The sequence below is a fragment of the Cavia porcellus genome, unplaced genomic scaffold, assembly GCF_034190915.1.
Source record: "Cavia porcellus strain 051 isolate PalLab524CR breed Dunkin Hartley unplaced genomic scaffold, mCavPor4.1 scaffold_27, whole genome shotgun sequence".
Lineage (NCBI taxonomy): Eukaryota > Metazoa > Chordata > Mammalia > Rodentia > Caviidae > Cavia > Cavia porcellus.
Genome location: NW_026947510.1, coordinates 52,051,945 through 52,077,675, shown reverse-complemented (window position 1 = coordinate 52,077,675; position 25,731 = coordinate 52,051,945). Strand labels below are relative to the sequence as shown.

General features: G+C 40.6%; 1 protein-coding gene across 1 annotated transcript; it reads left to right on the top strand.

Annotated features, from left to right (window-relative positions):
- Positions 1 to 3,762: 3,762 nt before the first annotated feature.
- On the top strand, positions 3,763 to 25,235 carry LOC100728147 (apolipoprotein L3-like). Its single transcript, XM_013153218.3, has 4 exons — positions 3,763 to 3,946; positions 7,129 to 7,203; positions 18,608 to 18,734; positions 22,275 to 25,235. The coding sequence occupies exons 2-4, from the start codon at positions 7,182 to 7,184 to the stop codon at positions 23,155 to 23,157; spliced, it is 1,032 nt and encodes a 343-aa protein (XP_013008672.1). The 5' UTR covers positions 3,763 to 3,946; positions 7,129 to 7,181; the 3' UTR covers positions 23,158 to 25,235.
- The last annotated feature ends 496 nt before the right edge of the window (positions 25,236 to 25,731 follow it).

Genomic DNA, 25,731 nt, shown 5'->3' with positions numbered 1-25,731 from the left:
TCTACAAGAAATACAAAGAAGACTTAATGCCAACACTCCTCAAACTCTTCAATGAAACTGAAAGGACGCAATCCTTCCTAAGTCATTCTTGGAAGCAAATATTGCTATAGAGCAAAACCCTGAGAAAGACTCGACTAAAAAGAGACATACAGATGAATCTCCCTATTGAACACAGATGCAAAAATCCTCAATAAAATATTGGCAAATAGGATGCAGCAAGTCATCAACATTATATCCCATAACCAAGTAGGATACATCGCAGGCATGCAGGGATGGTTCAACATATGTAAATCAATAAATGTAATCCACCATATCAATAAAGCCAAAAGCAAGAATCACATATCATTTTTATAGATGCAGAAAAACCTTTGCTATGGTCCTACATTCATTTATGATAAGAACTTTACAGAAAATTGAAATAGATTGTCTCTACCTCAATATAATAAAGGCCATCTATGACAAACCAACCACCAATATCATACTAAATGGCCAAAAACTGAAGGCCTTTAAAATCAGGCACAAGACAAGGATGTCTCTTGTCACAACTCCTATTTATATAGTACTGGAAACACTAGCCAGAAGAATTAGACAAGAGAGAGAAATAAAAGGGGTAAAGATAGGAAAAGAAGAAGTTAAATTATCATTGTTTGCAGATGACATGACGCTCTACATAGAAGACCCCCAAAACTCCAGTGAAAGAACCTTAGATATAATAAATGACTCAGTAATGTAGCTGGATACAAAACCAGTACTCAAAATTCATTAACATTCCTATACACAAACAACAAATTCACTGACAGAGAAATAAGAGAAGCTACACCCTTCACACTAGCAACCAAAAAAATGAAGTATTTAGAAATTACTCTCAGGAAAGAAGTGAAAGACCTATACAGGGAAAATTATAATACACTGAAAAAAATTGAAAATTATCTCAGAAAATGGAAAGACATTCCTTTTTCATGGATAGGAGTAATAAATATTGTGAAAATGGCCATTCTCCCAAAACTGTTATACAGATTCATTGCAACCCCAATAAAAATACCATCAACATACCTCGTAGATCTAGAGAAATCACTCCTAAAATTCATCTGGAGAAAGAAGAAATCTAGAATAACAAAGTTCTAGGCAGCAAAGACAAGGCTGGAGGCATCACAATACCTAACTTGAAGTTATGCTATAAAGCAACTGTAGTAAAATCAACATGGTACTGGAATCAAAACAGAGCCAAAGACCAATGGAATAGATTAGAAGCTACAACCACAACAACAAACACACTCAACCACCTTATCTTTGATAAAGAGGCCAAACAGGTTCCGTGGAAGAATGACAGTCTCTTTAATAAATGGTGTTGGAAACACTGGCTCTCCATATGCCAAAAACTAAAACTAGATCCATGCCTATCACGATGTAGTAAATTAAAATCTAAATGGATCAAAGATCTGAATATTAAAGCAGAAACACTAAATCTATTGGAAGACAAATTGGGTAAAAACCTTGAAGACATAGGGGTAGGTAGAGAATTCATAAACAGGACTCAAACTGCATGGGAAATACTTCCCAGAGTCAATAATTGGGATCACCTTTTATTAAAATGTTTCTGCATGTCAAAAGAAATCTCCAGCATAGTGAAAAGAAAACCCACAAGCTGGGAAAATATCTTAGTGAACTGTCTGTCAGACAAAGGACTTCTGTCTAAAATATATAAAGAATTAAAAAAAATCAGAACCCCAAAATTCCAAGATCCAATCTAAAATTGGGCATCTGAGATGAATACACACTTCTCAGTTTAAGAAATACAAATGGCAAATAAGTACATGAAAAACTGTTCATCATCATTATTCATTAGAGAAATGCAAATTCAAACCACACTGAGATTCCATCTCACTCCTGAAAGAATGGCCAGGATTAGGAAAACCAACAACAACAAATGCTGGAGAGACTGTGGGGGAAAAAGGAACTCTCCTCCAGTGTTTTTGAGAGTGTAGACGGTTGCAACCAATGTGGACGTCAGTCTGAAGATTTCTCAAAACCTGGGATTGGAAGTCCCATTTGTTCCACTTCTAGGCCTATTCCCAGAAGAACTGAAAACTTCATACCATAGTGATGTATGTGCATCCATGTTTATAGCAGCACAATTTGTAATAGCAAGATCTTGAAAAGAACCCAAGTGTCCATCAACTGAGGAATGGATAAAAAAATTGTGGTATTTTTATACAATGGAGGACTACTCAGCTATAAGGAAGGATCACATTGAGATATTTATGAATAAGTAGGTGCAGCTTCAGACCATACTCATAAGTGAAATAAATCAAACTCACATGTATGAATATGGAATAGTTTCCCTAGTGTAAGAAAGAAATGATACAAATACATAAAAGTATGTGGTAATCATGATTCCACATTATATGGCTTTGAAGTCTTATAAAGTTTTCACTCATTAATTTGAATGGTTTTATTTTGGGCTGTTTGATATTATTGTCTGTGATGATATGAACAGCTATTTTGAAGAAAACAAGACATCATAATAACTAGTGCTGATTTACTATCATCTTATTTTTAAGTCCCATCAAACTGTTGTTCTTCTGTCTCCATTGCTTTTATCATGTTGTATCTTATTGGATTTTATTATATGTGATAGTATAAACAAAAATTTTTTATAGGCAAAGAGATAATATAGAAATCATTGTTCATTTTCTGTTAGCTGGTTCTAAATACCCTGTAATACTTTCATGCTCTTGAATGGTTTCACACTGTCTTGATACGTTTGATGCTATAGTATATGAAGTTATACTCAAATATTTCAAGGAAAGAGACACTATGGTAACTACTATTAAGTCGGGTTATCTTGTGGTGAAACACTCTCTTGCTTAAATTGTTCTGTTCTGACCTGTATTGCTATGTCTTCTTTTATCTCAATCTCCTCCCTTTTTTAAAATTTATTTTTTCATTATTGTTTTTTCAATAAGGGAAAAATTTAAAAAAAATTAGCAGGGTATTTTATAATAACTTTTTTGATTTCCTATTAACTTGATTTGAAGCCCTGTATTGCTCTCACCATCTTGTTCTGACTGATTTTACTCTATTCTGTTTTGTTTGATACTATGAAGTTTGAGGGTATAGGCAACTACTTTGAAGGCAATAAGATTCACCATGGTGCCCATTCTGGTTTGACTGTTATCTTCTTTTGAAGTTCAGTAATGTCTCCAATGTTTAGATTTTATTGGTTTTGTTCTGTACTGTTTTGTTCAATTTTATTCTACCTGGTGGTATAGGCAAATTCTTTTTAAGGTAGCAAGAGGCATTATGGTAACCACTGTTGATTACCTTGTATTCTGTTTTTACATCATGTACTATGTCCATCTTTTGTTTTGACCGACTGCTTTATTTTGTCATCTTTGGTTTTATTCTCTTCCAAAAAACAGTAATAAGAACTGTGGGAGTAATAAAATCCAAAATGTGTAAATGTTATTGTAACAAAGAGAGGAAAAGGAAGTGCTCTAAAGGACACAATTCCAAGTGTGTTTAGGTGTGTTAAGATAGATGACCATACTACTAACGTTTTGTTGGATCATTGAACACAACTCTTTGCAGTCTCACTGTTTGAATGTCCACTTTGTATGCTTAATTTTGTAACTTGATCAACTATTTGTAAGATGACAATTTGTGATCTATTAATTAGTGATTTCTGTTTTTTTTGAAATTCTGTATTACTTTTATCTTTTACTGTTTTGTGTTTTTTTTTCTTTAAATAAAAAAAAGAGTACCTCAGAAGTTGACTTTCAGTTTTGTTTTCAGTGCATGTTAATATTAACCGGAAAATGCCTCTGCTCATTTCGCTTTGTTGTGACTACATCCACGCAGCAAAGAGTGCCTGGGTCGGCTGTGTCAGCTGGGTCAGCGTGGTCGTGTCTAAAAAGAGTGGATTTAACCCCAGGAGGATTCTGTGGTAAGTTGGGGATTCCTCCGTATCTTTAGCCTCAGGATCTCTTTTTCAGAAAGGGTTTTTGTCTCCATGTTATTACAGATGAGCTGGGAAACATTGGTGAATGTCTCCCAGTTCTTGAACACACTTGAACAGAACAGTATGCGTTGACAGCCAGGACTGTGCCTGATTGAATCCCTCCCACTGGATCCTATGCTCAGCTGGGTCATGAAGCTCCTCATGGGTCAGCTTTGGGCTAGACTGCTGGAGAGAGAGAGAGCAGGACATGCAATGCGGGGGCAGGGGGAGGGTCAATGGGGTTGGCTACATTTATGCAAAATTTTAAGGTGGTGGAGAACAGGCGATTTGAAGATGAACTCAGGGAGCTGCTACTGAGGCCTGAAGGGACAAAGCATTTCTCTTGAGGTACAAGGAATAAAGAGGGTGTCTTGCCCACTCACCCTGTGTCTGAGCACCTATCAGTTCTGGGCTTTGTGGAGAAATTGAAGTCTTGGGAGCAGTTGGGTTGCCCAGGGTCCTGGGAAGGAGGCTGGAAATGTCGGCCAGCTTGTACCCACTGGCCAGCTCCCAGCCCTCTGTAAGCATATGGGGCGGGAAGGAAAAGGCAGAGTCTGGGCTTCCTGTGGGAATGGAAAAAGTACCGGGACTTGGGACTCAGTGGGGAGGTTGCTGAATGGTGTCCCCAGCACCACCTCACTTTGTAATCCTCACATGAAAGGCCACACTGCGCTTGTGGCAGGGCAGACCTCTGTGTCTCTGCAAGGAGACAAAGCAAAAAAAATAGGGAAGTGTGAAAATTTGTGCTTTAGTTCCTGAGGCAAGTGTCAGCTAACTCTGTCCACCAAGAGCTGCGGGACAGTGAGAACTCACTGTCCCTCCTGAGCCTCAGCCTTTTTCCTCTGAGACTGGAGTTAGAATTCTTTGTTTTACTGCGCCTTTAGGTGACTGCTTTCTACTCCTTGGGTGGGTCTTCCGCAGGCAGTGGGAGACTGGGCAGCAGCAACTGTGAGCCAAGAGGTCACAGGGGCTGCAGGAAATCGGCAAAAACAGACCCACACTGGCTTCTCATCGAGGCGATGCTCAGTGGGGAGAGTGTGGCCCTTCCTGCTGCATCCCAGCATTGCTATTTGCTATTAAACTAGAAAAAATTATACATTGGCAACACACACACTGTCATGGACTTTCACACTAGGTGGCCAGACTGCTCTGTGGAGCTTGCTATGTTCTCCTGAAATACACAGTTCCAAGGGTGTTTATGTCAAGCCGCTTCTCTCTTCTCCCCATTCTGGGTAAGCGTGGTACAGGAATCCACAGTATTCATGGACTTCCCTCTCTGCCCCTGCGTAGTTTGAAGTCTCCTCCTTTGTTGTGAAAGCCCATCTGAACACCACCTTCAGGACCTTGCATACGTTTCACCCTGCACACTGTTGCCCGTGGCTCCGGGCAGGGGAACCATGGAGGAGTGGACAGGCTACACTGGAGGACATTTCTGTGTTGGATGGGAGCTGTGGTTATCTTCTCAAGCTCTGCAGTCTTTCACACCCACATTGATTGCAAAGGGAAAAAGAGCAACAGCAGGCATCGTGTTGTTTTATACCCAGTGAGTTTAAACATGCCTCTCCTCCTCTGAACTGTGTTTGCTTATCGTGGGGCTCAATGGAGCAACAAGGCAGTGCGAAAGTGACTTCCACCCAGTACACCAGATTCCCTGGCTCCCTTAGTGAGCAGGAGCAGATGGATCAAGGCAGTTGAGCTTGACATCTGGCCTCGGGTGTCACCACAGAAGGGAACTCTGAAACCCTGGGACTGAATCCTGCTGCTCTTCAGATAGTAACTGGGCCCCTGATTTTAAAAGCATGTCTGTTTCTCATCTTTGTAAAACATTAATGCTGAAGGAAGATGATATGAAGAAGTGAATGAGAACTTTGAAATATATGGTACATTTGTCCAAAGGCCCGCACATCAGCAAGATAACCTGTGTGGAATATGAGCCAGATTCCTGGTTATTCTCTGCCAAAAGGAGACAGTTTCCCAAGACAGGAAAAACAAGCAGAATTTTTCAGGCATGAGGGAAGCTGAAGCTGGGCCATGTGCCCAGACGCTGGTGCCCTGTGTTTGTAAAATGCCTCTCGCACCCTGTGTTGGGTCAGGCTGGGAGAGGAGGGCAGAGGCCACACTGGTTATCTGTAGGTGCCCAGTGGAGCTGCAGCAGAGAGCACAACAGGAGCCTGCTGGGTGCTCTGAGTCCCCTGGGAGACAACCACCCACTGAAGCATGCTGTGGACGAGAGCCTGGAGTGTCCTCCACATTCCAGGAGGCTTAGAAGGGCTTGGGGCAGCCAGCAGGGAGGAGGAGGCCTGTGAGCAGGGCCCATCCCAAAGAGGAAGACATGGAAAGTACCCAGGGGAAGCTGTGACCCCAGGGACAGAGAAACTGCGGAAACCTCTGCTCTGCTTTCTGTGGGGAACTGAGGCCTCAGTTGCTAGGGAATGCAGGGCTCTGTGCCCAGGCCATGTGAGTGGCTAACAACAGGGCCAGGGTGACACAGTGTAGGAATGCTCCCAGCACTCTCCCCTTTCCTTCTACCAGTGGCCTTTCCAGATTTGGGCGGATAGCAGGGCATCTGAGATGAGCCCCACTAGGACAGGAGGGGGCACTTTCCACATCGCCACAGGAATGAGGCCCTTGTTTACAAGGGTCAGAAACTGGCCTAGAGTGACCAGAGAGGACGAGACTCAGGGTACACACTCATTCACAAACATGTGGCATCATCTAAAACTCCATCCTTTCTGCCTGCCCACCCCTTGCTCTCTTGGATGCTTAATTCCCAGTCCCAAATGCTGTCCTGTCTCTGGCGACCTGGAGCATGGAACATCCCAGAAAAGGATGCGGCTGACAGTTCTCCAGTGGCAATGACCTTTTTGTAATAATTCCTAAGTTTCCCTTTGTAGATTTGTCCTTGTGCCATGTTGGCTGGGGTGTGGGCAGTGAGAATTTGAGAAGGACCACTGCCATTTTTCTTTTTTAAATAGCAGCCATAGAGCTCAGGAAACAGAGGACGCTCTGGCTGATGTCCTTGAGGTCTATGCTGCCATTCCTGGGTGGGGACGGATGCACATGGCTGTCCACTGTTTCTCCAGCAGGCTCCAGTTCCTTTCCATCACTTGTTTCTTCCTCTCCTCCAGCCTGGACACCGTGTGAGCTGTAAGGGAAACTCAGAGACGCAGCAGCTGACGCCATGGCCGGCCTATCCTCCACAGGTACTTACACCTCTTCTTGAATCGTGGATTTGTGCTTATGAGGAAGACATGATGTGGAATCTCCCTGGTTGAGTTATGGTGTTCAGCACTCAGGGACAGAAAAGGGAGCCCCAAGAAAGGCTGATGGAGTCCCTGTCCTGGGCCTGTGACGATGGGTCTCAGGGTCCTCTCCTCTGGGTGCAGGTGCTCACTTCCTCCCCACCCTGACTCCTAGCCAAGGCCTCAGGTGGGGCCAGGACAGCCTCGGGACAGTGTGGACAGGAGGGGTGAAGAGAAGGGGAGAAGAGAAAGGGAGAGTAGCAGGGACAGCTTGGAAAAGAAACTTTTCCAAAGAAATAACATGTTTGAGGGCATGACAATGCAGTTACCATGAAATATCACAATTATCCAGTAAATATACTCAATTTTTATGTGTCAAGTAAAAATAAAAAGTTTTAAACCAGGCATGGTAGCACACGCCTGTAATCCCAGCACTTAGGAGGGTGAGTCAGGAGAATCCTTGTGAGTTTGAGGCCAGCCTGGGCTACATAGTGAATTAAGGATGGGCTCCTGGACTATACAATAGTGAGATCCTGTCTAAAAAAATTATTTTCCCAGGGATCATTATGGTCACCTAGGATGTGACAGCAAGGGTGAGCCTCTCTAAACTTGTAGAAAATGAAAGATACCTTGACCAGGGATAGGAGAAACCCTTGTAATAGGAGTTAAATGAGAAGAGGAATTTATTGTAACAAAAGCGAGTGTCTGAGACCTTGGAAAAGGGATCCTGACCATTCTGAGACCATGGGACCCTCGCCACCCTATGTCCAGTATGCAGGCTTTCTTGGAAGAGGACCGAGCTACCCAAGTGCCGGAGCTGGCTCTTCAGTGCTGGTCCAGATGGTGGAGTAGGCTCACGGGCACTCTGCCCTCCCCACCAGGAAGATGACTGAACGTGAGATGTGTGTATGCCAGGGCTTCAGAGAAACTGAGAGAGTGGTGTAGTCACAATGCCACCCTGCACTAGGGTTTTGAAGACTAGCACTCTGTAAGTGGCACCCACAAGTGGCAGGACTGTGGTGACAATGAAGGTTGAATAATGCAGAAAGAACTAGTCACCCACTCCACCCAGGAGAAACCACAGGAATTGCTGTGCTTGTGGGACAATCAGGGTGCTGCCCACACGTGTCAATAGGACCCCACGGGGGGGGGGCTCTCAGGAAGCCTTGCTCAGGACTGCAGAGGGCAAGAGGACGCAGGACTGTGCCAAGCATGGGTCAGAAAGCGAAGCTCTGGAGACGGTGAACAAAACAGATCATGAGAGCGGGACAGAGAATGTGCCCTCTGTCAGAGGCCTTGAAGTAAGCAAAGGATTGTGGAGACCTGGAAGCAGCGAGCCAGTGAGGGAGCCAGTGTGGGAGTTAACTGCACTTAGGGCTCAGAGAAGCCATGAGAGAAGGGGAGCGCCAGTAGCATTAACATGCGCAATGCTTAACCCAGCTGGCTTCTATTTCTTTGATGTATTACATTCATTGATTTGTGTATGTTGAACCATCCTTGCATTTCTGGTCATGATGTATGATCTTTTTGATAATTTCTTGCATCCTGTTTGCCATCATTCTGTTGAGAATTTTTGTGTCTGTCTTCATTAAAGAGGTTAGTTTTCATTTTTGGCTTGATTTGTGTCTGGTTTTTGAATCCAGGTGCTGGTAACATCCAGGAATGACTTTGTAGCTGCTTTTCTACTTCTGTTTTATTAATGATTTTGAAGAATATTGATTTAGATCTTCCTTAAATTTCTTGCACAATTCAGTGATGAATCTAGTGGACTTTTCTTAGTTGATAGGCTTTTAATTGCTGCTTCCAATTCATTGCCTGTTAAAGGATTATTAAGGGTTTTAAATCATGGTTCAATTTTGATAATTCATATGTATGTCTAGAAATCTATTCACATCTTCTAAAGTCTCCAGTTTTTTGGGTCACAGGTTTTTTTAAGTATTGGTAATAATCTTTTGTATTTCCTTGGTGTTCATTATGATTTTATCTTTTATTTACTTGTAACTCCATTGACTTGTGTCTTTCCTTTTTTTTGGTGAGATTGGTTAAGAGTTTGCATATTTTTATGTTCTTTCAAAGAACCATCTCTTCTACTCATTGATTCTTTGTATTGAGACTTCATTGAGTCTCAATTTCATTAATTTCAGCTCTGATCTTTGTAATTTTCTTACTTGTACGAGCTTTGAGTTTGTACTGTTCTTGTTTTTCTAGGACTTTTTGGTGCATCATTATATTCTTTCTTGGGGCTCACTGTGTTTTTTTGGTGTGGGCATTCACAAAAGTAGACATTTTCTTAGGACTTTTTTATTGTGTATCATAAATTCTTGTATATTGTACTGTTGTTATGATTTGATTCTTCCTTTATTTCATCTATGAGCCATTGGTTATTCAAGAGTGTATTGTTTAATTTTTATGCATTTCTATATTTCTGTAGTTTCTTTTTTATTGAAAGGAAAAAACAAAACAGAAAAAGGATAGAAATAATACATAATTTCAAAAAAAATAAAAAGTAAGAAATCAGTAGTTGATAATTACATATTGTCTATTACACATAGTTGTTCAAGTTACAAAAGTGAAGCATACAGAGTGGATATTCAGACAGTAAGATTGCAAACAGCTCTGTTCAACGATCCAACAAACAGTAATATGATTATCAGTCCTATACACTTAAACATAATGCAGTTATGCCCATTAGAGCACTTTCTATTTCTCTCTTTTTTACAATAGCAATTACACATTTTGGGTTTTATTACTCCTACATGTCTTATTACTTTTTACACTAGAGACACAATGTGATATTTAGAAATATGATTCTAGTTTATTTCACTAATGAGGATAACCTTCAATTGTCTCTATTTGCCTATGAAGGCCTCAAGATCATCCTTTTTATAGTTAAACAAAATTCCATTGTATAAAAATATCACATCTTTTTTATCCACTCTGTGGTTAATGGGCATCTTGGTTATTTCTAAGATTTAGCTATTACAAATTGTGCTGCTATGAACATGGGTGCACATATATCACAGTGATATGACCTTTTCAATTTGTCTGGGAAAATACGCAGGAGGGGAATAGCTGGGTTGAATAGAACTTCCAATCCTAGTCTTCTGAGAATTCTCCAAACTGATTTCCATAATGGTTGACCAGTCTACACCCACCAGTAATGGGGCAGTGTTCCTTTTTCCTCACACCCTTGCCAACATTTGTTATCAGTTGATTTCTTGATGCAGCCATTTCTTTCCACAATGAGATGAAATCTCAATGCTGTTTTAATTTGCATGCCATGAATGACCAGTGATGTTGAACTTTTCTTCATGTATTTATTTGCCATTTATGTAGCTTCATCTGAGAACTATGTGTTCATCTCAGATGCCCATTTTTGGAGAGGGTCTTTGAATTGGCGGGGGGGGGGGGCTTGATGTTTTTCAATTCTCTATATGTTCTGGATATAAGTTTTTTGTCTGAGGGATTGCTGGCTATAATTCTTTCCCATTCTGTGGGTTGTCTTTTCACTCTGTGGGTGATTTCTTTTGAAGTGCAAAAACTTTTCAATAATATGAGATCCCAGTTGTTGATTTTTGAAGTGTTTCCCATGCAGTTTACAGTTTGTTCATAAATTCTCTGCCTACCACTATGTCTCCAAGACTTCTACCTACGTTGTCTTCCAGTAGATTTGATGTTTCTGTTTTAACATTTAGGTCTTTGATCCATTTAGACTTTAGTTATGTGCATGGTGATATGCATGAGTCTAGTTTCAGTCTTTGGCATGTGGAAACTAATTTTTCCAACACCATTTATCAAAGAGGCTGTCCTGCTTCCACTGCACATGTTTGGCACCTTTGTCAAATATCGGCTGGCTGAGTGTCTTCGTAGTTGTTTTTGCATCTTCTAATCTGTTCCTTTGACCCTCAGGTCTATTTCTTTGCCAGTACCATCCTGATTTTATCATTGTGGCTTTGTGGTATAGTTTCAAGCCAGGAATTAAGATGCCTCCGGCCTTGTATTTATTGCCCAGAATTGCCTTGGCTATTCTAGGTTTCTTCTGTTTCCAAACGAATTTAAGGAGTGTTTTCTCTAGATCTGTAGTTATGTTAATGGCATTTTGATTGGCATTGCATTAAATTTGTATAATAGTTTTGAGAGTATGGCCATTTTCACAATATTGATTCTTCCTAGCCAAGAGCAAGGAATATTCTTCCATTTTCTAATATCCTCTTCAATCACTGTTTTTAGCAGAGCACAATTTTCAGTATACAAGTCTTTTACATTCTTAGTTAGGTTGATTCCTAAGTATTTCAGTTTTTTAGATGCTATTGTGAAGGGTGATATTTCCATAATTTCTCTTTTGGTCAGCTTTTTGTTTGTGTACAGGAATGCTCTTGATTTTTGAGCAGTGACTTTGTATCCAGCTACACTCCTGAATTTCTTTATCACTTCTAGTAGTCTTTTTACGGAGTTTTCTGAATCTTCTATACAAATATGTCATCTGTAAAGAGTGATAATTTAACTTCTTTCTTTCCTATCTTTTTCCTTTTATTTCCCTCATTTATCTAATTGCTCTGGCTAGTATTTACAGAACTATGTTGAATAGGAGGGGTGATAGTGGATATCCTTGTCTTGTTCCTGATTTTTAAGTGAAAGCTCTCAGTTTTGGTCCATTTAGTATAATGTTGGATGTTGGTTTCTTATAGATGGCTTTTATATGATTGAGGTAGACACCGTGTATTCCGAGTTTCTTAAGGGTTTTTGTCATGTGTTGGACATTACTGAAAGCTTTTTCTGCATCTATTGAGATGACCATGTGGTTTTTGTTTTTGCTCTGTTTATGTGGTATATTACATTTATTGATTTGCATATGTTAAACCATTCCTGCATTCCTGGGATGAATCCCACTTGGTGTGATGTATAATCTTCTTGATGATTTGCTGCATTCTATTTGCCAGTATTTTATTGAGAATCTTTGCATCAATGGTCATTAGTGAGATTGGCCTATAGTTCTCCTTTTTGGATGGGTCTTTCCCTGGTGTTGCTATGAGAGTAATTCTTATCTCCAGGAATGCTTTAGAGAGGATTGCTTCTTTTTCAATTTCATTGAAGAGTTTAAGGAGTATTGGCATCAAATCTTCTCTAAATTTCTTATAGAATTCAGCCATGAATCCATCAGAACATGGGCTTTTCTTTGTTGGTAAGATTTTAATTACATTTTCAATTTTAATAGCTGATATTGGATTATTCAAAATTGCTATATCTTCTTGGTTGAGTTTTGCTAGTTCATAAGTTTCTAGAAATCTGTCCATTTCCTCTGTGTTTTCCACTCTATGTGAGTAGAGATTTTCAAAGTAGATATTTATGATCTTTTGAATTTCCATAGGATCTGTCATAATTTCCCCCTTTTCAGTCCTTATTGCATGAATTTGGATTTTTTTCTTTCTTTTTCTTGATAAGGTTAGCCAGAGGTTTGCCAATTTTATTTATTATCTCAAAAAACCAGCTCTTTAAACATACATTAAACCTTTGTATTGTTTTTTGATTTCAATTTTATTGATTTCTGCTCTAATCTTTACAATTTTCTCTCTTCTATGAGCTTTGAGTTTAACTTGCTCTTCTTTTTCTAGAAGCTTGAGATGAAGCTTTATGTTGTTTATTGTACTCATTCTGTTTTCTTGATATAACAATTTATTGCTATATATTTCCCTCTTAAGACCACTTTCATTGCACCCCACCGATTGCAGTATGTTTTTCTGCATGTTCACTGAATTGTAGGTGTTGCTTCATTTTTTCTTTAATTTCATCTGTAGCCTGCTGGTTGTTCAAAAGGTTATTATTTAATTTCCATGCATTTTGCAGGTTTTTCAATTTCTTTTGTCATTAATTTCCAATTTAAATGCGCTGTGGTTGGATATTACGCTTGGGATAATTTCAATACTATTGCAGTTACTTAAGAATGTTTTATGGGATAATATATGGTCTGTTTTGGAGAATGTCTCATGTGCAACTGAGAAGAATGTGTTTTTCAATGTGGTTGGGTGGAACACTCTGTAAACATCTAAGTCCAATTGCTTGCAGGTATGATTCAGTTGTATTATTTCTTTGCTGTGTTTTTGTCTAGTTGATCAATCTCTTTGTGACAATGGGCTGTTAAAGTCCCCTGTTATAATTGTGTTCTTTGGTATTTTGTTTTTCATGTCCTTTAGTATTTGTCTTATATGGTTGGGTGCTTCTGTATTTGGTGCATATATATTTATTACAGTTAGTTTTTCCTCTTGAATTTTTCTACTAACGAGTATGTAGTGATCTTTTTTATCTCTTTTAATCATTTTAGTTTTGAAGTTCATATTGTCTGCAAATAGAATAGTTCCCCCTGCTTTTTTCTGTGTTCTTGTTGCATGAAATACTGTTTTCCATCCTTTGACTTTTAATCTATGTGTTTCTTTTTGGTCAGATGTGTTTCTTGTATACAGCATATTGTGGGATCGTGTTTTTTGATCCATCCTATCAACCTATTTCTTTTGATAGGTGAATTCAGGCCATTTACATTTATGGATATCACTGATATGTACTGGCTCGACTTTGCCATGTTATGTTCCAGTTGTTTGCTTTCTGCTTTTTCCCCTCATTTAATTGCTTGTCCAGCCTGGTGGTTCCTTTTGTTGTTGTTCTGGGGATTGTGGTCATTTTTATCTCAATCTAGTATGTCTTTCAATACTCTTTCTGGGGTTGGTTTGATGGAAGTGAATTTCTTCAGTTGTTCTTTGTCATGGAAGTATCTTTTTTTCTCCATTAAATTTGAAGGAAAGTTTTTCTGGGTACACCAGTCTGGGTTGAAAGTTGTTTTCTTTCAGGGCTTTAAATACCTCACTCCAAACTTGTCTTTAGTTGAGGGTTTGTGCTGAAAAGTCTGCTGTGATTCTAATAGGCTTTCCTTGATAGGTTAGTTGTGTATTTCCTCTAACAGCTTTTAGTATTCTGTTTTTATGCTGTATGTCTGGGATCTTAATTTTCATATGGCTTGGTGTATATTTATGTTGGTTGTGACTGTTTGACATTCTGTATGCCTCACTTATGTACATTTCAGAGTTTTTCTCTGTGTTTGGGAAATTTTCTGCTATTACTTCTGTGAATATTTTAGTTATGTCATTTACTTTGACTCCTGATCTTCACTGATGCCTATTAATCTTACATTGTTGCTCTTGGCATCATCTGAAGCTGCTGGATTTTCATTTCATGCTGCTTTGTTATTTTTAAATTTCTCTCCTTTCATGATCGCTAAATGCAATCCTGTCCTCAAGGTGTGAAATCCTATCCTCAGCTTCATTTAAATGATTATGCCATTTCTGAATAGAATTTTTGTTACTTGGATGTCTTTTTGAATCTGTTTTATGAACTGTGCTTGTGTTCTATATTGTTCATTCAGGGTTTCAATCAGTTTCCCATGCTTCTGTACATTTTTAAAAGTCTATTTCTTCTTTAGCTGTGCTCAGAAACTCTTTTACTAAGGTTGTTATTTCTATCTTTACATGGCAGAGTACTTCTAATTTGCTTTCCTCTATAGCCCCATAGAGTTGTTTTTTGTTTCACTCCCTATCTTTTCAGAGATTCCTGGTGTATTACTTTTGAAGTCCTATGTTTCAATGTCTCCTGTTCTTGCTCCTGGTGGACTAGATGTTGGAGATTGCATTTTCCTTTTTTCATTTTGGCATTTTTCCCTTTCGAGTTGATATTTGATCCTTCAATCCCACTAGTATCAACAGTTGGTAGTGTGTATGTTGGGGTCCTAATGTAAGCTTGATGTTTGTCCAATTGCTGGGTCCCTCAGTGAAGACCTGGGCCAGTCACCTGATTTCCCACTGAAGGCCTTTTTGGTGAGTCCTATATTCTTCCTGGGCTGAGAAGCCTAGTAGTATTGATGTACGTCAACTTTTAGTTCCCGCTATTACTTTATCTTAAGGTTATTTCAGGTCATCAAATCTCCCTGTGTATAGTGTTTGTGTCATCTGAGGCCCTACTGTGTCCCTATTGTGTGCCTGTGTGTCTCATAAGTCCTTTTGATTTTCTCCAGGTTGGGGGAGTCCTTATTGGCATATTCCTCACCCTGCCTGATGTTTTCTGTGTGTAGGAAGGTGTCACCACATTCTTGCCAGACTCCTCAAGTTCTTACAGTTAGTCGGAGGGAGCTTTACTACTGGCCCTATTTACCTACTGTACACCTCTTTTTTAGAGGCATACTCACCATACTGACTAGAGCCTGCTGAGATCTTTTGTTTGGATGAGGCAGTTACTGAATCTGCTTTCAAGCTAGCACAGTTAATCTGCTACAGTCCAAGGTTCTGGAAGAAAGGTTGGGAGCTAAAGATCAAAGCAGTATACGGTTCAGGAAGTAGGGAGTGTCCCTGAGGGGCCAGCAGATGTCCTGGGTATTGGTGTACGCTGGGTGCAGGCCAAGCTCCCAGGACAAGGTAGCTCTCCTCAATGCTGACTGGGATCATGCAGAAAGTGGGCAGCTGCGTGGGCTAAGGTCTGAAGGAAGCACTTATTTCACAGTGCCGGTGGGAGTCCAGCAGGAAGCTCACGGCGACCCAGGCCAAGGTTCCAGGGCGGTGTTGCATTCCTCAGTGCTGGTGAGAGTTGTGCCTATTTCCAGGTTTTGAGCGATGGTTCAAAGCTTCCCAAATGCACTGGGAATTTTCCACTTTTGGCTCCCAGGGCAGACTGCTGGCAACTGTTTGCCACTTGGAGCTCGCTGAGTGCAGGCCAGTTGGGCCCGTGGGGACTCCTTGCGTCCTTTGGTGATTTCAGACAGAGGGCATAGTCTTACTGTCTGGGAGTGAAGTTCTAAGGCTTCTTGTGAACTGAAATTAAACCCGTGTGCAGTTCAGGCCTGGGACTGGGTTCCGGGCTCTGCTTGCTTAGAGGTGACTGGGCGTGGCCCAGTTAGGCCAGTGGTACCTCTCATGGGTCTTAGGGTGATTTCAGACCCAGAAAGTGATCTTACCACCTGGGAGCAAAGTCTCCAGTTTTCTCATTGCAGTCAATTTCAACCTACATGCATGGTCAGGGCCAGGGACTTGATTCGGGGGGGCCCCCTTGGCTGCTTGGAGGTGGCTGGGTGTGGCCTGGTTCTTTTCTTTATCACTGGTTTCTTTTAATTGCACTATGGTCTGAAAACATGTATGGGATAATTTATTTCTTTCATATCAACTTAATTATACTTTATTAAGAAATATGGTCTTTTCTGAAGAAATTTTACGTGCTACTGAGAATAATGTGTATTCTGTTATTTTTGGATAGAGCGCTATGTAGGTATCTATTAAGTCTCTTATTCCAAGGTTTTGTTCAACTCTGATGTTTTTGTGTTGATTCTTTTGTCTATTTGATCTATTTGTGACAGTGGGGCATTGAGGTTCCCATCGTAATAGTGTTGATGTTCACCTGATGTTAGATACCAATCATGTCTGTTTTATGAAGCTGGTTTCACCAGTGTTTGGTTCATACATATTTATGTTTTCTTTTCCGGTTGATTTGATCCTTAATCAATAAGTAGCCACCTTCTTTGTCTCTTCTGATCATTTTTGGCTAGAAGTTTACCTCATCTGAAAGTAGGATAACTACTTATGATTTGGCTTTGGGTTTCTATCTCATGGAATATTAATTTATATTCTTTGATTTTTTTAAACTATAAATTCTCTTCTGGGTTAAATGTATTTCTTTTTTCTTTTCTTTTTGATACTTTGTTATTTTAAAGATAATAAAGCAAAACAAAACAACACAACAAACCAAAACAATACAATGAGAACGACTTTGGATTTCAAAAAGAAGACAGTAGGGAACCCATAATGATTACTGTACTGCACATTGTTATCCTCCAAATAGTTGCTCAGACATCTAGATACAGGCATGCAAAGTTAATCACATAGTACAAGTTCTTAGTTGTTTCTTTAATTACTCTAATTTCAGATGTGTGGCTTCTAATTTCTTTGATATGTTTCCCAGATTTCGTCTGGATGAGATATAGGCATGCAAAATTAATCAAACAATATAAACACTAAGTTGTTTACCCATTTCAGTTGCTACCATTTCAGAACTTTTCAGTGTGTGACTTCGAATTTCCTTTGTGTCTAAGTTTCCTGAATTTGTTTTGGGTTGGGCTCACCATGGAGCATGACTCCTTCTCCTCCAGGCCAGTGGCTGCTGGCTTACCAGGGAGCATGTCTTCTTCTCTTCTGGGCCTGCAGTTGCTGGCTCACTAGTGGGGGAAGTAGAGGGCGAGCTTCTTCTCCAGGCTGCGGTAGTGGGTTCACTGAGGGGCATGGCTTCCTGTCCTAGGGACTCTGGTGATGGGCCTGGTTTTCTTATTTTTGCTGAATTACTGGATTATCTCTTTGTGGGGTTCAAGTCTCACTTTAGATCTTTCCTGGGTCCAGGTGACCCAGTTCTCTCCTTATTCTCTTCCTCATGTTGCTATATTCCAGTGGCTGAACCCCAAATCTTGGAGAGCCTCTTTCTCTGCTGCTTACCACTCTGCCATATTCTTTGAAGTCCAAATGCATTTCTTATATATCCCATACTGTTAGATTTTGTTTCTTGTCCTTTTGAATCTATGACTAGGTGGCTTAAGTAAAAGATGGCCTTTCCTCATAGTTCTGGGAGACAAAGTTATTCAATATGTGGCAGGTGGCAGGGCTGATTTCTGGTAAGGGCTGTATTTTTGTTTGCAGAAGGAGCCTTCTTACCTTATGTGGCTATAGCTTTTCTATTTTCCATGAAGATACAAGAAGAGAGAGGGAATGTGAGGGAGAGAGAGAGGAGCAGAGAGTGAGACAAAGGGAGGAGAAGGTGAGGTTTGCTGTCTCTTCTGTCCTTATAAGGACACAAGTCTTACGAATTTGGTCTCTAATTTTACAACACATTGGATCTTAATTACTTTAATGCCTTATGGGTCCTATCTCCAAATACAGCCAGGCAGTTAAATCTTCATCATATGAAATTTGGAGGCATAATTTTGTTCACAAAAATCACTACATCAAAAAGTATCACATCTATCCAACCATTGTGGCACACACCTATATTCCCAACTCCTCAGGTGGCTGAGGCCAGAGGATGGCAAAGTCAAGCCCAGTCTGGGCAACTTGGGAAGACCTAGTCTCAGTATAAAATGAAAAAAATCAAAGACTATAAGCTTTGTGGGTGAGCATTTCCCTAGTACAAATAAGGCCATTGGTTCAACCCCTGGTAATGGAAAAAAAAATAAAAAGCAAAACAAAGTAAAAAAGCCCACAACCAACGTAAGAGATGCTCAGAAAGATGAACATTTAGCCATTGACACTGCCCTGTATCCTTTTCTCACCTTGTTCATTTTCTCCCAATTTAGAGTGCATGAATTTCATTGAGAATGTCAGTAAGTGTATCACGGACTCCACGAGTACAGATGATCTGCAGAGACTGTTAAATTATGATAGCATCTGGAAGATGTTTGTGAAAGAAGCTGAATTGTCCAGGTATCTAACATGGTGCCCATAAGCAATGCCAAACTGACCTCCACCAAATCGGATTTCTCTAGGCATACATGCCTTCTCCAAGTGGTTTCCTGCTTGATGGTGACCCTTCTTAAAATCCCTAACGGAAATTTCCTCCCTGTTAATACTTGGCAGCGAATGGCCTTGGGTTGATGGGAGTTGGGCATCTGCTTGCTATATGACTTTTGCAAGTTATTTTACCATTTTCTGACTTAGTTGCTTCATCCATTATTTTTTATTCTAAGAAAAACATGATAATGCATAGACAGTGCTTAGCATATGGTGACACACAATATGTGCTCAAGCAAAGACAGATTGGGAAGAAACTAGGGCCAAGGCTCTCCTCTTTTGAGATGCCATCCAAGAAGGACTGACTTTTTTGTTGGCTCAAAACAATTAAACATGTTCAGTGCATGTTCCTTGGGATTCCACATCAGGCCATTTTTCTCCCCAACTCAGGAACTACACAAATGCAGCAGGATTTTTCTGTGGCCCAGAAGACAAAGAGGTCAGAGTGGAGTTGGACAGAGCTGGGTGGAAGGCTTGTGCCATGGATACTGAGTGTCAGCTGTGTGTCAGGCCCAGCGATTCAATCTGATAGCACTGTGGTGAAGGACCAGGAGTGAGCTGTGGGATTAAAGGTGGGGGACTAAGTAACTTACAGATAATATCTTTCAAAAGACCTAGAATGACCCACACAAGGGTCAGAACCAGAGCTCAGGGTTGAGGGATACGGACAGTTGAATGCAGAAATTTAAGGAGTCTGAGGCCGCAGGGTTGGGCCCAGTGTGAACCAAAGGACGAGCTAAAAGTTCAAAACACTGGGAGGCCACAGCTCCAGCAGAAAATACGTGGCTGGGAGATGGGATGCTTTGTCCACTTGCTGTGGTCCATCACTAATGAATATAGAGGGCTATGGGTTTCTGGGTGCTGGCAGTTTTCAGTTGTGATTTTGGAAACCCTTTTATACTAGTAACTCTTAGCCATCTGGAAAGCAGTGTGACTTACTGACCATTTCTGAAGAGGGAATAGTTTTCTCTCTACCTGTGCCATTCTAGAGACTATAAGAGACTCAGAAGTCCTCATCAAAGAGGAAAATATTCCTTCTCTTAATCAAGTCCAAATTCAGGTCCTTTTAGGCTTAGTAATACATATATAGTGTCTTACAAATCCTTGTACATTGTGTTGATTGCACAAATGTGAAGCTGTGACTAACCAAGGTATTTATTAGGTGGGTGATGTCAGACATTCATCCTGAATTTCAAGGTGCTGGGTTCAGGAGTGGAGTGGATGTATCAAGATGCAGTTAGGTAGTTGCAGAGTCAGAATGGAGGCAGTGCCAGGAGCCAGGTCTTGATTCCCTTCTAGTATGAAGGTAATGGGCCCCAGTGACATTCAGTTGGGAAGAGCAGAGAGCATCAGGATGGGTCAAGAACTGATGGTAGACCAAACAACAGGCAGACTCTTCTGGTTCTGGGGTGTCATGTCTAGTGCAGCTCTCAAAGTTTGCAGGTGGAAGGATGGGAAGACAATGAAGAAATAAAGATAAGAGACAGAAAGCTGAGGTCAGGTGGAGCCATCTTGTGGATGGGAGGAAAGGAACTGCTCAACCAGCATGGTGCATTTACTTACAGATTCGGGAGGTTAACATCCATTTCAACCCTTCTATCTAGAAACTTGCTTGCCTGGCTCACATGGGCACCTTGTGGTCTTGGAGCTGGAGCCGCTTTACGTGGCTTTCTGTGTTCTCAGGGCTGGACTTGCTTTAAACCTGCACCTGTGATTGATCTCCAGATTCAGTTGCTTCCCACACTGGTGTTTCATTCTTTCTATTTTAATTTCCAAGCATTAGTCAAACTGCAGAGTCTGAAAACACAACAGGCCCTAAGGCCACTCTTATTGTTGACACCAACCACCTTCAGGGTTGATGACTCTAGAGAATTTACAGAACTCACTGTAAACAGCTGTGACAGAGCTCACCACCCAGAAAGGACACAGTTAAAACCAGCCCGAGGAACAGACACATAAACAGAATCTGGAGAGTTTCAAACCTGAACCATATATTTTCCACAGGACACAGTGAGGTCCTGTATTTAATGTGAGACAACTCAGATGGAGAATTGCCCATCGCTGTGGCTCACTCTGTGACATAAGGCATTATTCTGACATATGTGGAAACAGTATACAGGACTTTAGACAGGAGGATTGTGGAGATGAGGGAGAGAGATGGAAAGAACTCAGAGACAGTAAAGACAGCTAAGGATTAAGATCCAACAAGCAAAGTCAGGGGCGATAGTGAGCTAACAACCACCAGGGACATAAAGAGGAGGGCAATCTGGCAGTGAGGTCTCAGTGTGTCTCTTTCTAAAGCAGATCATGGAAAACACGTCAAAGTCAGGAATGGGGACTTGAACAGATGTGAAGAATGCAAGCTTTTCAGTAATCTGACTTGATAGGGTTTTTGCTAAGCCCAAAGGCACAGGGCTGACATGGAAGGCCAAGTCCACACCTATTTGAGAAGAGACTCAAAAGTTTCTCACTAAATTTTGGTCAAGGAAAATGTTATTTTTTTAACCCACTCATTGATATCTAGAGTTTTGGGGAGCTGAATCACACACTGTCTTCAGGGTTTACCTGAAGACTCCTTCCTATCCCAGAGGTTAGTTGCTTAGTATCGAGTTCCTCTGAAGGACAGAAATGATCCCATACCCACCGGAACACCATCATGTGAAGGCTGAGTATGTTTTATGAATAATGTTTTAGATTCTAGAGTTTTTTTATTTTTGAAGTGATTTTTAATACATCATGAGAAAATAATGAGATGTGGGTGCAGGACCCACAAGTAAAGGGTCAAATTCGTTTATGCTTTTTTATATAATGTGAAAGTAATTTTATATAACATTTTTAGCATGCCTGCATCTTGAATGTGACCTATTTAGTTATATCACATGTGAGATTTTTCTACCTGTGACATTATGTATATGTTCAAAAGCTTTGAGAGTTGGGAGCATTTTTAGATATTGGATTTTCAGATAAGTTGTGTTCAAACTGTGTGGCATTGTAGCCAAAATCTCTAGTCACACACAGATATTCAAGAGGGCAAAAGGTTCCAAGTGTCTACAGACCACTTGCCAGTAATGAGGGGAAGAGAGGAATCTTCTTGAGCTAGACTGAGTTTTCACTACATACTAAGTCTCTCTGAGTGAAGTTGCACTTTTCTCTTCTCTTTGCTCATCTGCTGAGCTCCTCTTCTACCTACAAATTGGTAGCTGTCACACTGACTGGAAGAGAGAAAGTATCTCATCAAGCAGCTGCCTCTAAAGAGAATCTTAAGATGAACACATCCCATCTGTGATGTACTAAACGTGGTCACTTGTGAAGGAAAACTTCTGTGCATTTGTAAAATGTCTTTCTATTTGATTTACAGTAAAGCCCCTGTAAGTTTTGCATGATAATTCCTATTGAGCCCATGTTACAGATAAATAAAGTGCTTTTCTTAACACCAGATCTTTACTGTTGCAGGGATGAAGCACAGGAGTTGAATGATTGTTTGAAGAATCATACAGCAAACAGCAAAATGATGAAGCAAAAAAGAATCCCAGTGGATATCTTGACTAAGGAGAAGTTTTTGGAAATATTTCCTAAGGAGAAAGCAAAAATTGAGTCATGTATACAAAAACTTCAAGAGCTTGCGAAAGAGATTGATAAGACACACAAGGGTTGCACCATCTCCAACGTGGCCACCAGCTCTGTTGGGGCCGTCTCTGGGGTCATGAGCATCGCTGGCCTGGTTCTAGCTCCCTTCACAGCAGGGGGCAGTTTGCTGCTCTCAGCAGCTGGAGCAGGTCTGGGAGCAGCAACTACTGTATCTAGCACTACCATTATGATTGTAGAAGAAACAAACACCCGCTTAGCTGAAGCTAAAGCCAAAAGTATTCTGTCAAGCAGTGAGCACAGTGTGAGGAAATTGCTAGGAGATGAGATTTTTCTTAAAATTGGTATAAATTTTTATACATTCTTCTGTAACTTGAAAACAATGGCAAGGAACATCCGTGCTCGCAGGATAGCCCTAGCCAACCCTGGCTTAGCAAGAGATGTCATCCGCTACATAACCAAGGGGGGACTCTCAGCCCAAAGGGTTTGGCAAGTACAAAAAACATTTCAAAAGACAGCCTTGTCAATGAGCAGAGGAGCCCGGGTCGCAGGTACAGTGGTAAATGGTTTCTTCCTTGGGCTGGATGTGTACAACATTGTGCAAGATTCAAAGCATTTGCAAGAAGGGGCAAAGGCACCCCTAGCTGAAAAGCTGAGGCAGAAGGTTCTGGAACTGGAGGAGAAGTTGGAGGAACTCACCCAGATCCACAGGATTTTGTGTGAAATGACCCCTCCCCACAAAAATGCATAGGTAAGGGTACATGTTCTGGACAGAGTCATGGACAGATGAGAAATTATAATAGGGGGAAAGGGATGAAATCAAGACCATGCAACTAGATATTAAGGGACTCGGCACTTTTGTGGGTGACCATAGTCAGGGAGGGGTTAATGCAGATTAGTTTGGTTAAAAGGAGGGCAAGATGCAAGGATAGTTCAACCACGAAAATGAATATACATGGTGTAGTACATAAATAAGAGCAAGGATTAGCATTGTATCATCTCATTTGATGCAGAAAAGGCCTTCACAAAATTCAACCTCATTTCCTGATAAAAGGCTGAAGGATCTAACAAGAGCAGGATTACACCTCTAGGGTTCATTTACCACAAATCCACAAAGCCCATCATTCTGAACAGAGAAAAACTGAAAGAACTTATTCTAAAATTGGGGACCAGGTGAAGTTGCCCACTTACTCTACTGCTATTCAGTGTAACTCTTGAAATTTTAGACAGAGCAATTAGTCAGGAGAAAGAAAAACAATGTACATAAGAAAAGGATAAGAAGAAAACAAAACACCTAAGTCAAATTATCCATATTTACAGATAACACAAATCTTTATTGAGAAATTCTAAAGACCCCACCTAAAGACATTTATAATTGATAAACAATTTCAACAAAGTAGCAGAACACACAATCAACCTGAAAAAGTCAAACACATATCTAAACATCAGTAATGAGCTAGCTGACAAACAAATTAAGAAAACAACTGCATTTACAAGCACTCTCAAAAAAGGTAAAAACAGAAATGAAATCTAGTGTCTAGGAATCAGCCTAATCCAGATGAAAGACTTCTACAATGAAAGTTAGAAAATACTGGGAAAAAAAAAAAACCAGAAGGTGACATTAGAAATTAGAATGCCTTCCCCCATGTTCCTTGGAATCAAATCCATTCCTCAGTTCTTTACCAGCCCTGGAAACCAAATTGTGCTGCTGTGGTCACAGCGCAGAAGACAGAATGGTGGGAAGACTGGAAGCCAGGAGCTTCCAGCAGGCCTGGGAGCTGTGGCATGACAAGGTTAGCGGACTCCTGTGGGCAAACTCTCCTTTGTTTGATAATGTGCAGGCCTGGGTTCAGAGATGTAGTGGGGGCCACTTCCCCTGGACATGAGGAGATTACTTCTAGAGATGCAGGCCAGGTGCTTGGGCAGTAACCTCAGGAGCCCAGATCGCAGGTGAAATCACCACAAGTGTCCTCTTTTGATGGATGTGTGCTACCTTGGGCTAAACTTGGCTTCTCCTATGAGAACACAAAATGTAAATAAAGAGTAAAATAAAACTTAAAACATAAGAAATAGGCAGATAGATGTTTTGCAAGTGGAAAGGGAACCAAATGGGAGAGGATGGAAGAAAGGAAAGAGATTTTAAAGAAAAAAATTAAGATGTGTTATGGATCCTTCCTGGTAAGCAGCAGCGGTGTGAGCCAGCAAGCAGAGGGGCACCAGGGAGAGAACAAGTCAGTGTCTCCCATGAGCCTATGGGGAATCAAAGGGGTCCCCTCAGTCCCATTAGCAACTGGACGGTGTCCAGGTCAGCTGGAGTTGATAGCAACTGAAGCATATAAAGCAACTAAATACCTGTATTGTTGGGTTGATCATGCTGATGTGGGGCCAGAGGTCTGAGCTTCTCTTTTAGAGGATGACCCTATCTATACAATATAGGAAATATGAGAGATTTGCTTCTGTCTTATCTTTGAAGGCAAATGTTTTTACTGTTTAGCCTTTTCCTGATTAATTATTTCACTCTATTCAATATTCTGTTTTGAATGATTTTATAAAGTTCTATTTTTGGTTTAATTTTGCTATATGTGGGATGCACAACTATTATGAAGATAACCAGATATACTAGGGTATCTACCACTGTTATCCTGGTATCCTGCTCTGAAGTTCTGTACCAGTTTCACTGCATTGTCTTGATTAGCTTTGTTCTGTCATGTTTTGTTGTATTTTACTATCTTCAAAAAACGCTATGTACATATATTAACTCTCTACAAAGAGTATAACCCTTAGGTACCGCAAACATACACTGAACTAATAAAAAGGCAGACTGACAAAGCAGGGATGTTATTATTGGTTAGACTTAAAATGCCCCTCAAAATCTCATGTGTCTGGAGGTTGGGATTTTGGAATGTGGTTGGTCATGGTGGCACTATATTCATCAATTAATTAATTGATTTTATGATTGAGAAGCCTATTAGGCTGTGTTGCCTAATTGGAGAAGGGGGGGGGGGAGGGACGTGGCTGTGACCTGAAAGGGATTATTCTTGTACTCACACTTTTCTCTCCACTTCTGGCTGCCACGGGTGGAGCAGCTTTCCTTCATCAGGCGCTTCCACCATGCGGAGCCAGCCAGCCATGGACTAAACCTGCTAAAACCATGAGCCAAAGCAAATCTCTCCAAGTTGAAGTCAACTGTGTTAGGTGTTTTTCCAAATACCAGGAAAATTATCAATACAGAGGAGGAGATAAAGTCTATGTAAATGAATGTTAAGGAGTTTGAATTCTTTGTGGTTTCACAGTACAAAGAAAATGATAATGCAGATAGCAAGTG

Excerpts from the sequence above, each read along its gene's own strand:
- LOC100728147 (XM_013153218.3), top strand. The coding sequence starts at position 7,182 with ATGGCCGGCCTATCCTCCACAG. Across the intron at positions 7,204-18,607 it reads GGCCGGCCTATCCTCCACAG|AGTGCATGAATTTCATTGAG; the intron begins GTACTTACACCT and ends CTCCCAATTTAG. Across the intron at positions 18,735-22,274 it reads AAAGAAGCTGAATTGTCCAG|GGATGAAGCACAGGAGTTGA; the intron begins GTATCTAACATG and ends TTACTGTTGCAG.